The sequence below is a fragment of the Theropithecus gelada genome, chromosome 2 (genome assembly GCF_003255815.1).
Source record: "Theropithecus gelada isolate Dixy chromosome 2, Tgel_1.0, whole genome shotgun sequence".
Classification (NCBI taxonomy): domain Eukaryota; kingdom Metazoa; phylum Chordata; class Mammalia; order Primates; family Cercopithecidae; genus Theropithecus; species Theropithecus gelada.
The window spans coordinates 33867240-33882955 of NC_037669.1; the positions used below are offsets into that span (position 1 = coordinate 33867240).

Genomic DNA, 15716 nt, shown 5'->3' on the forward strand with positions numbered 1-15716 from the left:
GGGCTACAGGCGCTCGCCACCTGGCCCGGCTAGTTTTTTTTATTTTTAGTAGAGACGGGGTTTCACCGTGTTAGCCCTGATGGTCTTGATTTCCTGACCTCGTGATCTGCCCGCGTCGGCCTCCCAAAGTGCTGGGACTACAGGCGTGAGCCATCGCGCCCGGCCAATTAATTACTTTCTTTAGAGGCCCCATCTCCAAAAACAGCCACACCAGGAGTTAAGGCTTTAACAGAATTTGTTGGGACACAAACATTCAGTCTATAACAATAATCTACTTCCTTTGGTTAAAGTGAGTTAAAGTTGTAGAGGGAGGCTGAGAATTACCCTAATTGGGCGCCTTTAACTCGGAAGGAGTGAGGAAGAGACATCTCCACTGCTTTATATATAATACCCAGCACACAATAATATTGTGTTAGTCAGTGTAAGCCCATTTCCCAACCATTTTATGTAGATATAAGCTTACTATGTTAATGTGTTTTCCTTAATATAAAATTTAATTTTTTAAACCATTTTAAAAACTTCCAAAATATAGATTGTGTGTGTTACGTTTGAGAAAGATCAAAGATTTTAGTTTTTCTTGGTTGCGCACAGTGGCTCATATCCGTAATCCCAGTACTTGGAGAGGCCGAGGTGGGAGGATTGCTTGGGCCAGGAGTTTGAGACCAGGCTGGGCAAGACTTGTCTCTACATCAAATAAAAAATTAGCCGGGCATGGTGGTGCATGCCTGTAGTCCTAGCTACTCAGGAGGCTGAAGCAGGAGCATCACTTGAACCCAGGAGGTCAAGGCTGCAGTGAGCTATGACTGCACCATTGCACTCTAGCCTGGGCTACAGAGCCAGATCCTGTCTCTTAAAAAAAAAGATAATGATGATAATAATAATAATAATACTTCTTATGTTTCAGTTTTGAGGATAGGTGTTATAGACCCTATGATTGTGTTACTTTCTTGTAACCACCAATAGGAGAGAGAAAGGGAAAGAGAAAGAGAAAGCAAAAAATATAATGGAAGTAGTTGTTTAAAGGAAAATTTAGTACAAATTACTTGAGGCTTGTTGTACTTATTAAGTAGGCATTTTAAGGACTCTTTTTCTTAAAATTGTAAGATCATTGCCATTGAAGTCAGTGTAGTGGGAGACGTTTGGAAAGATCAAGGGTAGCATAGCGACTGCTTTATTAGTGTCCTTACCATTCATGCTTTAGTATGCAGCAGGGCATGGATTAGTCATACACTGTTTACCTGAATTTAGGACTTTAGGAAGATCTCCTCTGGCCCCCAGTGGCCAAATAGGTAAGTAACACCAAAACCAGGATTTTTTTTTTTTTTCTTTCTCACCTGCTTCTTTTATAAGAATGGTCATTCCAAAGTAGTTTCAGCTGGATGTGTTGGCTCGCGCCTGTAATCCCAGCACTTTGGAAGGCCGAGCCAGGTGGGTCACATGAGGTCAGGAGTTCAAGACCAGTCTGGCCAATGTAATGAAAGCTCATCTCTACTAAAAATACAAAAATTAGCTGAGTGTGGTGGCAAAAGCTTTTAATCCCGAGAGTGAGACTCTGTCTCCAAAAAAAAAAACAACAAAAAAAAACACAACCAAAGAATCCTATAAAAGTAACATTGTAAGTTGCATAAAGGATAACAATAAAACTGATGAAAATTGTGCATATCTAGAAATAAAGAATAGTAGTGTATAGATTCTTTATTGCACATGAACTCTGATCACACTTTGCTCCTTGCAAAGGCTATTTGGCTTTACAGCAGTGAGAAGGTATATGTAACATTCAGACCTCTGTTTGGGGAGTTTTATTTAAAGTGTATGGTGATTTTTTTCTTATTAGATTATCATTAGATAACAAATCAAGTGCTCCTACTGGTTTCCCTAAGCACGTTCCAAAATATTGGACTTGTCATATGTATTTAATGGGTAAAATAATGAATCTATTTTTTTACTTTTTTAAAGTTGTTAAGTTATGAAGACGGTTGAAGTCAATGAACTGAAGTGACAATTGAAAAGGTCACAAAAAGTAAACCATCCCAGGAGATTGGGGATGTGTGTATGGGTTTAGAGGGAGTGAGGGAGATTGCAGATCACTTTAAACCAAACATCATTTTATTTAGTGATAGTATGTTGATCTACTATAGTGAGCAGGAGAAAGATAACAAGTCAATAAACCAATAAAAGTATAACTACAAGTCAGGATAGGTTCTGTGAAGGAAATGAACAAGATCAACAGAATCACCTTTAGTTGTTTTCTTCCTTTGTGAATATTTGAATTATTTTTACAATGAACATATAATACTTCTATGTCAGAAAAAGCTGTTTCCCAGGCCCAATTGGAAAGTTATCTCACAAAGCTTAGCAAAATTTCCTAGTTTTGTGATTCATTTCTACGCTGAAGGAGCCATTATTTGAAATTGCAGTAAATAGTTTTTGCCTACATAGAGTATTGTTGAAGGGAGAAGCAAATCAATATCTATCTGATATCCATAAGTCCTTTATGCCTCGAGCAAAATAGGGAGACACAAATCATTCAATGGAGGATAAATAGCAGTAGCTGGGGATGAAGCCAGAGCTGGAAGAGTTTTTCTGATTCATAGACTATTGCCCTTTGATTTCACCTGACTAATATTGACAGATGCTTTACCCAGATCATTCTTAGAGCTTGATTTCTGAAACATGGGGAGCTTTTGTGGCAATTTTTATTCTGTATCAATGGGGCATAATCCTTGAAATAATAGTAAATGATCCTGGTCCTGAAATCATTACAATTTCATATTGGATTGCTTTATGCTACTTCCTCTATTATGCCAGGCTTCTGTTCCTAGGTATTTTTTTTTTTTTCTTTTCTGTTTGGTTCTTCTAAGTTAAATTCCTTCTGGCAATATAAAATAGATGTTAAGTTTGTGTGCTCTGGAGCTGGAGTGGGTTCAAATTCCAGGTCAGTCACTCACTAGCCATGGAGCCTTGGCAATTATTTCTGTGATTCTGTTTCCTCATCTGGAAATAATGATGATAACTACCACTTATCTCATAGAATTGCAGAGAGGATGAGTCAATACTTGTAAGGTATGTAGCACAATGTCTAACATATAGTAAGCACTATGTAAGTATGGGGTATTTTATATAATATTTCCAGGGCATATGAGAATAGGTGAGCAAGATATTGCTTCTTCATTTGTCACTAGTAGTTTTCAACATCATTATGATTATCAAATTCCCAGAAAAAATGCAATATTTCATTGGGCATTATTTAGCTTTGATGAATACTTTTCAGAAGGATTTCTTAGTTCTTTTAATGTGTCGTGTTGAGAATAGGTTGTGATTATAGTCATTCTTGTCTTTGGGTAGTGAACATTAAGTCAAGTTGAAACATTATTCAGGCTGATAAGCTAAGTGCAGCAGATATTATAGCCATTGATAAATTAATATTTACTGAGTGAGCATTCAGAGGTAGAAGTTGCTAATTTATATGGTAGATACTATCTTATGTGTCTGTATATTGTCTTTGTCCCTTTTGAAATATTCTTTTGAGTATTATGGCCATTTGGTATCATTCAAGTTAAATACTTCTGTATCTTTTGGGTTTTGACAGTTGAAATATTGATTATATGTAGTTTAGTTAACTATATATTGTTATGCATAGTTATAGGTCATACATATGTATATATTTAATTCCTATTTGGAGTTTTAATAGTGTTCTGGAATGTTCTCCTCATTGTAATCATATTTAAAAATGATTTTATGCCCAAAATAAAACAATACAAAGAAAACCCCACAAAACCCCCTAAAGCGTTAAAATAATCTTTCTTTATTTCTTCTCTTTTGGTTTGTGTTTCTGTTTTTCCAGAAAATGTTTCTGAGAAAGATCTTCATGGAAGACTTTTTATCAACCGTGTTTTTCATATCAGTGCTGACAGAATGTTTGAATTGCTTTTTACCAGTTCACGCTTTATGCAGAAGTTTGCCAGTTCTAGAAATATAATAGGTTAGTCCTTGTGTTCTTACCTAATGATAAATTTGGGAGAATGCTATTATTCTTAGAAGGTTGAGCCTATATAAACTGATTTATGTTGTGAGGAGGAAGAATTAGACATGCTTTGATTTTATTTTGGCAGTATATAAACTGGTATTCAAATATTTGGTTAAATTCACATGTGAACAGTATAATAATTTAATTAGGCAATGCTTCCAACAAGTAAGTTCAGACCTTTTGAAAACTAAAAGTATATTTATTCATTAAGGTACCAATTCAATTAGGTTGAACTCAATTCAAAATGGTTTCAAGTGAAATAACTGAATTTTGGTGGAGTGTAAATTGCAACACCCACTTTGCCAAAAAGCTTGTCAGTAACTACTAAAGGTATGAATTCTCTGTGACTCAGCAGTTCCACTCCTAGGTATACATTCTTCAGAAATGGGTACATTTGTACTCTGAATGATGTGCTACAGTGTTCATAGCAACATTATTTATGATGGTCCCAAACTCAAAACAGTTCAGGTGGCCATCAGTAATAAAATGGATGAATAGATTGTGTGTATTCCTACAAAAGAATCCTATATAACAATGAAAAAAATACAAAGTACTGATACTTGTAACAATATGAGTAGAACTCACAGATAACAATGTTGAGCAAAAGAAGCCAGATATAAAAGAGTACATGCTACATAATTTCTTTATATAAAGATAAAAACCAGGCCAAACAAATTTATGGACATAAAGTCAGCATAGTAGTTACTGTTGTGGAGAGTCAGGTAAGTAAAGACTGGGAGGGAGCTTTTGGGATGCTTGTATAAGTTCTATATCCTGATCGGAGTGGTGGTACATGTATGTATTCCCTTTGTGAAAATCATGGAGCTACACACTTGAGACTGCAGTATCTATGGACTACGTCAAAGATAATATATTTTTAAAAGTTCCACCTAAGAAGTTGGTTAAATTTCTTAATTGGAAATTAATGGTTAAATCCTCATAAGAAGAATTTCATTGATTATGTGTTAAAAAGTTTTATTTTGGGACTGGGTATGGTGGCTCATGCCTATAATCCCAGCACGTTGGGAGGTTGAGGCGGGTGAATTGCTCGAGCCTAGGAGTTTGAGACCAGCCTGGACCCGTCTGTACCAAAAAATACAAAAATTAGCTGGGCATGGTGGTACACACCTGTAGTCTCAGCTACTTGGGAGGCTGAGGTGGGAGGATCTCCTGAGCCTGGGAGTTGGAGGTTGCAGTGAGCTGAGATTGTGCCACTGCACTCCAGCCTGGGTGATAGATTGAGACTGTCTCAAAATAAATAAATAAATAAATAAATAAATAAATAAATGTAAGTTTTATTTTGGTAAGCATCTCAAATAAGCTTATAGTTAGTTTGCAACTGAATTTATCCTAAATATTTTAGATATTTTATTAACTTTGGGAGCACATGATTTAGCCTGCTACATAAAATTAGAATTCAGCAGCAGCAGCAGAAATTCAGATAAGGTGAGTCATTTGACATAGTCAAAGAGAAAGTTGTTCTATAGTCAATTTTATTTGTTTATTTATTTGAGACAGAGTTTTGCTCTGTCACCCACACCCAAGCTGGAGTGAAGAGGTGCAATCTCAGCTCACTGCAACCTCTACCTCCCAGGTTCAAGCGATTCTTGTGCCTCAGTCTCCTGAGTAGCTGGGATTACAGCCATGCATCACTATGCCTGGATAATTTTTGTATTTTTTTTAGTAGAGGGGTTTTGCCGTGTTGGCCATGCTAGTCTCAAACTCCTGGGCTCAAGCAATCTGTCCCCCTCAGCCTCCCAAAGTACTAGGATTACAGGAATGAGCCACTGCGCCTAGCCGCAATTTAGTTTATAATCTAAGTATTTTATTAACCATTAGATATTATTCCTTTATTTGAAACTTTTATGTAAACGTGTATATATATATACTTTTTTTTTTTTTTTTTTTTTTTTTGAGACAGGGTCTCGCTCTCTCACCCAGGCTGGAGTGCTATGGTGCAATCTCGGCTCACTGCAACCTCCACCTCCTGGGCTCAAGTGATTCTTGTGCTTCAGCCTCTGGAGTAGCTGGGATTACTGGCATGCACCAACATGCTTGGCTTTTTTTTTTTTTTTTGTGGTAGAGACAGGGTCTTGCTGTGTTGCTCCAGGCCAATCTCAAATTCCGGAGCTCAGGTGATCCACCTGCCTTGGCCTCCCAAAGAGCTGGGATTATGGGCGTGAGCCACCATGCCTGGCCTACATGTAATTATGTATTCGTAGATGATATTGTTATGAATACTAGGAACCAAAATCAATTTTGTTCTTATTATTGATGGTAGAGTAGCAAAGAGATTGCTATCAATAGCTATTGTCTTGTGATTATGAGTTTTATAATTAAAAGAAATTATTTTTTCTGTTCTTCCAGTTTTGAAAATGTGGGATGCCTGAGATACAAATCTTCCTCTTTACTCAGTAGCTAATATTTAACTTATGTTTCTTCTGAATCTATTTTGTATTTTCTTGTGACTCATTTCTACCTAGAGAACTTGGTATTTCAGAAGAACTGGATACATTATTTCCCTTTGTCTTCTAAGAGGATGCCTGTTAATGTTACACCGCCATTTTTATGGCTGAAAAGACCCAGGAGGAATTAGGACGTTGTTCTATGCTGGTGATAAATGAAGTTTGTTTTCTGAAACACAACTGCATTTGTTTTCTGATATATCTGGCTTCAATATCAATGATTATATTGACTGTCTGATGTTATAAATGGCTTTGCAAAGCAAAGGCTTCCAGCTAATTCTAAATGTAAACAGTTATAAGTATGTTGCTGACTAGACCTAGAATTAGTCAGAAGCTTTATTACAAAAGAGAATCTGATCATGACTGCAAAGCATACTGCTCTCCTCTGACTTGCTACCTGGTAATCAAAGTTGTAGTATTTCTTTCTTTCTTTTTTTGAGACAGTGTCTCACTCTGTTGCCCAGGCTGGAGTGCAGTGGTGCAATCACAGTTCACTGTAGCCTCTACCTCCTGGGCTCAAGTGATCCTCCTACCTCAGCCTCAGCAGTTGGGACCACAGGTGTGCATCACAATGCCTGGCCAATTTTAAAACATTTTTTATAGAGACAAGCATCTCCCTATGTTGCCCAGGCTGGTCTTGAACTTGTGGCCTCAAATGATCCTCCCACATCAGCCTCCCAAAGTGGGGCAAATGTGAGCTACCACACCTGGGCTGGTATTTCTTGAGATCGAGTTTTAAAGGCTTCTTTTTAAAAATAGTAAGAATTTAATGATTTTTTAAAATAATCAATTATTTGTGGATTGAATCTAATTCTGGCACTCAAATGACCACCACTGGATCTAAATTTTCCAAATTGGGGGTGCTGAGCAGAGGGAGCTGGGGCTGAGAGTTCTGAGTGAAGAGGAGTAAAGTAGGGGGGATGTGGCGGCAGTGCTGACAATGAGTTTTCTTGAAGGCTTTTTTTGGTCCAATTTGTGAGATCAATATTGTCTTTAATGATGGGGAAGCCAGGAAAATGACAGAAATGAAAACTGAAAATGGCAAAGTAGAAAAACACTATCTCTTTATAATGGAGAATCTGTTTCAGGAAAGGTAAATGTAGCCTTTATGCAACCTGGATAGAGGCTAGAGCACGAAGGAATTAGAATTGAATTTATAGGTCAAATGGAACTTTTCAATGACAAGAGTAATGCTCATGAATTTATAAACCTAATGCAAGAATTAGCCTCACCTGGAGAAGTGACTCAGAGAAGAAGTTATGATTCTGAATTTATGCAAGTGTTCGCTGGAGGTATTTTCTTAAAGTGACAATAGTAAGAACACTGACAGATTTACTAAAAGAATATGATCTTATTGTTCACCAGCTTGCCACCTGTCCTGATGTTAACAATTGTATTAAGATAGAAGTGGGCATTGAGGCCGGGCGCCGTGGCTCAGGCCTGTAATCCCAGCACTTTGGGAGGCGGAGGCAGAGGCGGAGGCAGAGGCGGACGGATCACGAGGTCGGGAGATTGAGACCGTCCTGGCTAACACGGTGAAACCCCGTCTCCACTTAACTCCGTCTCCACTAAAAATACAAAAAATTAGCCGGGCTTGGTGCCGGGCGTCTGTAGTCCCAGCTACTGGCTGAGGCAGGAGAATGGCGTGAAGCCGCAAGGTGGCGCTTGCAGTGAGCCGAGATCGCACCACTGCACTCCAGCCTGGGCGACAGAGTGAGACTCCGTCTCCAAAACAGAAAAACAAACAAAAAAAACCAACAAAAAGTGGGCATTGAAGATTGTCTACATATATAATTTGAATATAATAAATCAAGGTATCATTTAAAGCATGTAATAGTCGGAAAAATTTATTTCTTAGTAGTAAGAACAAATATACAACATATGGAGTTACAACTGATCAAAAAAGAGATCACAGGAATTGGACCCAGTACCACAGCAGAAACAGAAACAATCACCAAATATGAAATAATGGATGGTGCACCAGTAAAAGGTGAATCAATTCCAATGAGACTATTTTTAGTGGGATATGACCCTACTCCAACAGAGAGATGTGAATAAAAAATTTTCAGTAAGGTACTTTTTGAATTTAGTTTTTGTTGATGAGGAAGACCGAAGGTACTTCAGACAGCAGGAGATCATTTTATGAAGAAAAGCTCCTGAAAAACTGAGGAAACAGAGAAAAAACTTTCACCAGTGATTTGAATCTCCAGAATCACAGGCATCTGCTGAACAGCCTGAAATGTGAACTGAATAGGAGACCAAAAAAAAAGGCAAAAAATTCCTGCAACCATTGAGTTAAGTTCAGCAAGTTGAAGATGGTTGCAGCTGTAGAGGGGAGAAAGACCAAAACTCCATATATATTAGTCTTCCTTTATCTTACGGTGCTGCATTTATTTTATGGTATAATGAAATGTTTTTCATGTATATACGTTTTAAAAAGTGCTCTCTTTGAAACACTGGAACATTCTTAAACTGCCTTTTTTTACTTCACACTTTGATTTGATGATAAGCACTCAGATATGCATCAGCATAAACATTAAACATTTTCATGTGAGAAAAATAAATCAAAGTAGGGAGTCTTTTTTAAAATTTTTTTTGAGACGGAGCCTCGCTCTTGTTGCCCAGGGTGGAGTGCAATGGCGCGATCTCGGCTCACTGCAACCTCCACCTCCCGGGTTCAAGTGAGTCTCCTGCTTCAGCCTCCCATGTAGCTAGGATTACAGGTGCCCGCCACCACGCCCAGCTAATTTTGATTATAGAGATGGGATTTCACCATGTTGCCCAGGCTGGTCTCGAACTCCTGACCTCAGGTGATCCACCTGCCTCGGCCTCCCAAGGTGCTGGGATTACAGTGTGAGCCACCGCACCTGGCCAAAATTAGGGGGTCTTTTAAATCTGTGTTCTTTTAAATCATTGTTTACAGTTACATGACACTACTTTTTAAATGTTTTTGATCTTTTAGTTTCAGGGGTACATGTACACATTTGTTATACAGGTAAATTGTGTGTCATGGGAGTTTGGTGTACAGATTAATTTGTGACCCAGGTAATATGCATGGTACCCAATAGGTAGTTTTCAGTCCTTACCCTCCTTCCACCTCCACCCTCAAGTAGGCCCCAGTGTCTACTGTTCCCTTCTTTGTGGCCGTGTGTACTCAATGTTTATCTCCCACTTGTAAGTGAAAACATGGTTATTTAGTTTTCTGTTCCTGCAGTAGTTCGCTCAGGATAATGGCCTCCAGCTCCATACATGTTGCTACAAAGGGCATGGCCTTGTTCTTTTTTATGACTGCATACTATCCCATGGTGTATATGTACCATGTTTTCTTTATCCAGTCTACCATTGATGGGCATCTAGGTTGATTGCATGTCTTTACTATTGTGAATAGTGCTGTGATTAATATACTTGTGCATGTGTCTTTATGGTAGAACAATTTATATTCCTGTGGTTAGATACCCAGTAATGGGATTCTCAGGTCAAATGGTAGTTCTGTTTTAAGTTCTTTGAGAAATTGCCAAACTGCTTTCCACAATGGCTGAACTAACTTACACTCCCAGCAGCAGTGTATAAGCATTCCTTTTTCTCTGCAACCTCACAGCTGTTATTTTTTGACTTTTTAATAATAGCCATTCTGTCTGGTGTGAGATAATATCTCACTGTAGTTTGATATGCATTTCTCTAGTGATTAGGGATGTTGAGCATTTTTTCATATGCTTGCTGGCCAGATGTATGTCTTCTTTTGAAAAGTGTCTGTTCATATCCCTTGCCTACTTTTTTATTGGGTTGTGTTTTTTTTTTGCTTATTAATTTCTTTAAGTTCCTTATAGATTCTGGATGTTAGAGCATTTTCAGACACATAGTTTGTAAATATTTTCTCCCATTCTGTAGGTTGTCTGTTTACTCTGTTGGTAGTTTCTTTTGCTTTGCAGATACTGTTTAGTTTAATTATGCCCCATTTGTCAATTTTTTTGTTGTTGCAATTGCTTTTGATGTCTTCATCATGAAATCTTTGCTAGGGCTTATGTCCAGAATGGTATTTTCCAAATTTTCTTTCTTTTTTTTTTTTCTTTTTCGAGACAGGGTCTCACTGTGTCACCCAGGCTGGAGTGCAGTGGTGCAAACATAGCTTACTGCAGCCTCAACCTCCTGGACTCAAGCAATTCTCCTGCCTCAGCCCCCCAAGTAGCTGGGACTATAGGTGCACACTACTACACCTGGATAATTTATGTATTTTTTTGTAGAGATGAGGTTTCACCATCTCGCCCAGGCTGGTCTTGAACTCCTGAGCTCAAGTGATCCGCCTGCCTCAGCCTCCTAGACGGCTGAGATTACAGGCGTGAACCACCGTGCCCGGTCATTCCTAAATTTTCTTCAAGGGTTTTATAGTTTTAAGTTTTATATTTAAGTCTTTAATCCATCTTGAACTGATTTTTATATATGGTGTAAGGAAGGGGGCCAGTTTCAATCTTCTGCATATGGCTAGCCAGTTATTCCAGCACCATTTATTGAATAGGGAGTCATTTTCCCATTGCTTTTTTTTGTCAACTTTGTTGATGACCAGATGGTTGTAGGTGTGCGGCTTTATTTCTGGGCTCTCTGTTCTGTTCCATTGGTCTATGTGTCTGTTTTCATACCAGTACCATGCTGTTTTAGTTCCAGTTGTCTTATAGTATAGCTTGAAGTTGGGTATTGTGATGCCTCCAGCTTTGTTCTTTTTGCTTAGGATTACTTTGGCTATTGGGCTCTTTTTTGGTTCCATACGATTTTTAGAAAAGTTTTTTCCTAATTCTGTGAAGAATGTCATTGGTAGTTTGATAGGAATAGCACTGAATCTGTAAAATGCTTTGGGCAGTATGAACATTTTAACAATATTGATTCTTCCTATCAGGAGCATGGAATGTTTTTCCATTTGTGTCATCTCTGATTTATTTGAGCAATATTTTATAATTCTTGTTGTAGAGATCTTTCACCTTCCTGGTTAACCGTATTTCTAGGTATTTTACTTTTTTTTTCTTTTGCTATAATGAATGGGATTGTGGTCTCGACTTGGCACTCAGCTTGGATGTTGTTGGGTATAGAAAACCACTGATTTTTGTATATTGATTTTTGTATCCTGAAATTTTGCTGAAGTTGCTCATCAGATCTAGGAGCTTTTGGGCAGACTATGGGGTTTTCTAGGTATAAAAATCATATCTTCTGCAAATAGATACAGTTTGATTTCCTGTTTGGATGCCTTTTATTTCTTTCCGTTGCCTGATTGTTCTGGTCAGGACCTCCAGTACTATGTTGAATAGAAGTGATGAGAGTGGGCATCTTTGTCTCGTTCCAGTTCTCAAGGGGAATTCTTCCAGCTTTTGCTGGCTGTGGGGTTTGTCATAGGTGGCTCTTATTATTTTGAGGTATGTTCCTTCAGTGCCTGGTTTGTTGAGGGTTTTTAACATGAACAGATGTTGAATTGTATTGAAAGCCTTTTCTGTATCTACTGAGATGATCACATGGTTTTTGTTTTTAGTTCTGTTTATGTGATGAATCACACTTACGATTTGCGTATGTTGAACCAACCTTGCATCCTAGGGATAAAGCCTACTTGATTGTGGTGAATTCACTTTTTGATGTGCTGCTGGATTCAGTTTGCTAGTATTTTGTTGAGGATTTTTGCATCAATGCTCATCAAACATATTGGCCTCAGGTTTTCTTTTTGTGTTGTTTCTCTGCCAGGTTTTGGTATCAGAATGATGCTGAATGATGCTGGCCTCATAGAATGAGTTAGGGAGAAGTTCCTCCTCCTCAATTTTTTTTTGAATAGTTTCAGTAGGAATGGTACCAGCTCTTCTTTACATGTCTGGTAGAATTTGGCTGTGAATCCATCTGGTCCTGGGCTTTTTTTGGTTGATGGGCTTTTAATCACTGGTTCAATTTTGGAACTCATTCTTGGTCTGTATGGGGTTTTAATTTCTTCCTGGCTCAATCTTGGGAGGTTCTATATTTCCAGAAATTTATCCATTTCTTCTAGGTTTTCTAGTTTTTGTGCATAGAGGTGTTCATAATAGTCTCTGGGTGTTTTTTTGTTTTGTTTTGTTTTTTTTAAATTTCTGTGGGGTCGGTGGTAATGTTCCCTTTGTCATTTCTGATTGTGTTTATTTGGATCTTCTCTTTTAAATTAGTCTAGCTAGTAGTCTATTAATCTTATTTATTCTTTCAAGAGCCAACTTATGATTTCATGATTTCATTGATCTTTTGTATGGTTTTTCACTTCTCAATTTCATTCTATTTAGCTCGGATTTTGGTTATTTCCTGTCTTCTGCTAGCTTTGGGGTTGATTTGCTCTGGTTTTTCTAGTTCCTCTAGGTATGATGTTAGCTTGTTCTTTCTAGATCTTTCTAACTGTTTCATGTGGGTGTTTTGCACTGTAAACTTTTAACCCTGCTTTAGCTGTGTCCCAGAGATTCTGGTATTTTCTGTCTTTGTTCTCATTAGTTTCAAAGAATTTCCTGAGTTCTGCCTTAATTTCATTGTTTACTCAGAAGTCATCAGGAGCAGGTTGTTTAATTTCCATGTAATTGTATGATTTTTAGTGATCTTCTTAGTATTGATTTCTGTTGTTTTTGTGCTGTGGTCCAAGAGTGTGGTTAATATAATTTTTGATTTTTTATATTTGCTGAGAATTGTTTAATGGCTGATTGTGTGGTCAGTTTTTAGAGTATGTGCCAGGTGCAAATAAGAAGAATGTATATTCTGCTGTTTTGGGGTGGAGAGCTCTGTAGATGTCTGTTAGGTCCATTTGGTTAAGTGTCAAGTTCAGGTCACAACTATCTTTGTTAGTTCTGCCTCAAAGATCTGTCTAATACTGTTAATGGGGTGTTGAAGCCTCCCACTATTACTGTGTGGTTATTTAAGTCTCTTTGTAGGTCTCTAAGAACTTGTTTCATGAGTCTGGATGCTCCTGTGTTGATTGCATACATACTTGGGATAGTTAAATCTTCATGTTGAATTGAACCCTTTACCTTTATGTAATGCTCTTATTTGTCTTTTTAAATCATTGTTGGCTTAAGGTCTGTTTTGTCTGACATTAGAATAGCAATCTCTACTTTTTTTATTTTTCATTTGCTTGCCAGAGTTTTCTCCACCCCTTTACATTGAGCCTATGGATGCCGTTGCATGTGAGATGGGTCTATAAAGACAGCATACAGTTGGCTGTGCACGGTGGTTGCCGCCTGTAATCCTAGCACATTGGGAGGCCTAGGCAGGCAGATCTCGAGGTCAGGAGATCGAGACCATCCTGGCTAACATGGTGAAAATCCATCTCTACTAAAAATATAAAAAATTAGCTGGGCATGGTGGCGCCTGCCTGTAGTCCCAGCTACTCAGGAGGCTGAGACAGGAGAATTGCTTGAACCCAGGAGCTGAGATCACGCCACTGCACTCCAGCCTGGGTGACAGAGCAAGACTGCATCTCAAAACAAAACAAAACAAAACAAAAAAACAGCATACGGTTGGGTCTTATTTATCCAACTTTCTGCTGCCTTTTAATTGGGGCATTAAGCCCGTTAATATTGATATATGTGGATTTGATCCTGTCGTTGTGTTGTTTAGCTGGTTATTTTGCAGACTTGATTGTGTAGTTGCTTTATAGTGTCAGTGGTCTATGTACTTAAGTGTGTTTTTGTGGTGGCTGCTAACAGTCTTTCATTTGGATGTTTAGTAGCACCTTAAAGACCTCTTGTAAGGCAGGTAACAAATTCCCTTAGCATTTGCTTGTCTGAAAATGATCTTATTTCTCCTTCACTTATGAAACTTAGTTTGGCTGGATATGAAATTCTTGGTCTTAGTTTCTTTAAGAATGCTGGATATAGGCCCTCAAGCCCTCAAATATAGAGTTTCTGCTGAAAGGTCCTCTGTTGGCCTGATGGGGTTCCCTTTGCAGGTGGCCTGCCCCTTCTCTCTAGCTGCCTTTAATATTTTTTGTTTCACGTTGATCTTAGAGAATCTGATGACTAGGTGTCTTGGGGATGGTTGTCTTGTATGTATCTTATAGGGGTTCTCTGCATTTCCTGAATTTGAATATTGGCCTCTCTAGTGAGGTTGGGGACGTTTTTGTGGATGATGTTTTCAAATATGTTTTCCAAGTTGCTTGTTCTCTATCCCTGTCTTATAGGGATGCCAGTGAGGCATAGATTTGGTCTCTTTACATAATCCCATATTCCTCAGAGGTTTTGTTCTTTTTTATTCTTTTTCCTTTGTCTCAGTTAATTTGGAGAACCAGCCCTGTGAGATTCTTTTCTCAGCTTGGTCTATTCTGCTGTTAATACTTGCAATTTGTATTATGAAATTCTTAGAGTGAGTTTTTCAGTGCTATCAGATCAGTTTGATTCTTTCTTAAAGTGGCCATTTTGTCTTTTAGCTCTTGTACCATTTTATTGTATTCCTTAGATTTCTTGGATTGGGTTTTGAGTTTCTCCTGAATTTCAATGATTTTCATTCCTATCTATATTCTGAATTCTACGTCTGTAATTTCAGCCTGGTTAAGAACCGTTGCTGGGGAACTAGTATAATTGTTTGGAGGTAGGAAGACATGCCAACTTTTTGAGTTGCCAGAGTTCTTGCACTGGTTCTTTCTCATCTGTATGGACTGATGTTCCTTTAATCTTTGAAGCTGCTGTCTTTTGGATGGGTTTTTTTTCTTTGATGCCCATGGGGGTTTGATTGTGGAATAAGGTGGGTTCAGTTGACTGTCTTCACTTCTGGAAGATTTCAGGGGGCCCAGGCCCAGCTCAGAACTCCTGGACTGTGTGCTCTAACTGTGGGGGGCTAGAGTTAGAGCACATAATTTTGTGTGTCCCCAGCTTTGTTCTCTGGCCCTTCGACATTAGAAATCTGTTGCACTGGAGGGGTGAAGGTGTTCCTGGTTCACTGGCCATAATACTCCAATGGGGTTGCTGGCCAAAGCAATTCACTGGGGTGATGGCAGTGGGATCTGTGCTGCTCATGAATGCCAGCAGCCATGATGGCATGGTGGGGTGCTTGTGCATTGACTGGGGCAGGGGTGCTGGTGGGAGCCCTTTGTTTTCACAGGTGTCACCTTTGTTTTCACAGGTATTGTATACTGGCAAAATATTTTGGTGTTGTGTTTTGGGCTGTGATCTAGTAGGTAGTGTTTAAGAGTATTAGCTGGCAGGCTCTTAACGCTGCAGCACAACTCATTTGTGTTTTGGCATGGTTGGTAG

At 38.5% G+C, this 15716-nt stretch overlaps 1 protein-coding gene and 1 pseudogene across 3 annotated transcripts in view; both read left to right on the plus strand.

The window, feature by feature from the left end:
* GRAMD1C (GRAM domain containing 1C) overlaps positions 1-15716 on the plus strand; it is a 106316-nt gene that overhangs the window by 68780 nt on the left and 21820 nt on the right. For all 3 annotated transcript variants that reach the window (XM_025377444.1, XM_025377445.1, XM_025377448.1), the window contains one exon: positions 3845-3982. In XM_025377444.1, coding sequence (XP_025233229.1) covers positions 3845-3982 — 138 coding nt within the window. The remainder of the gene's footprint in view (positions 1-3844; positions 3983-15716) is intronic.
* LOC112618339 lies at positions 6794-8652 on the plus strand (annotated as a pseudogene).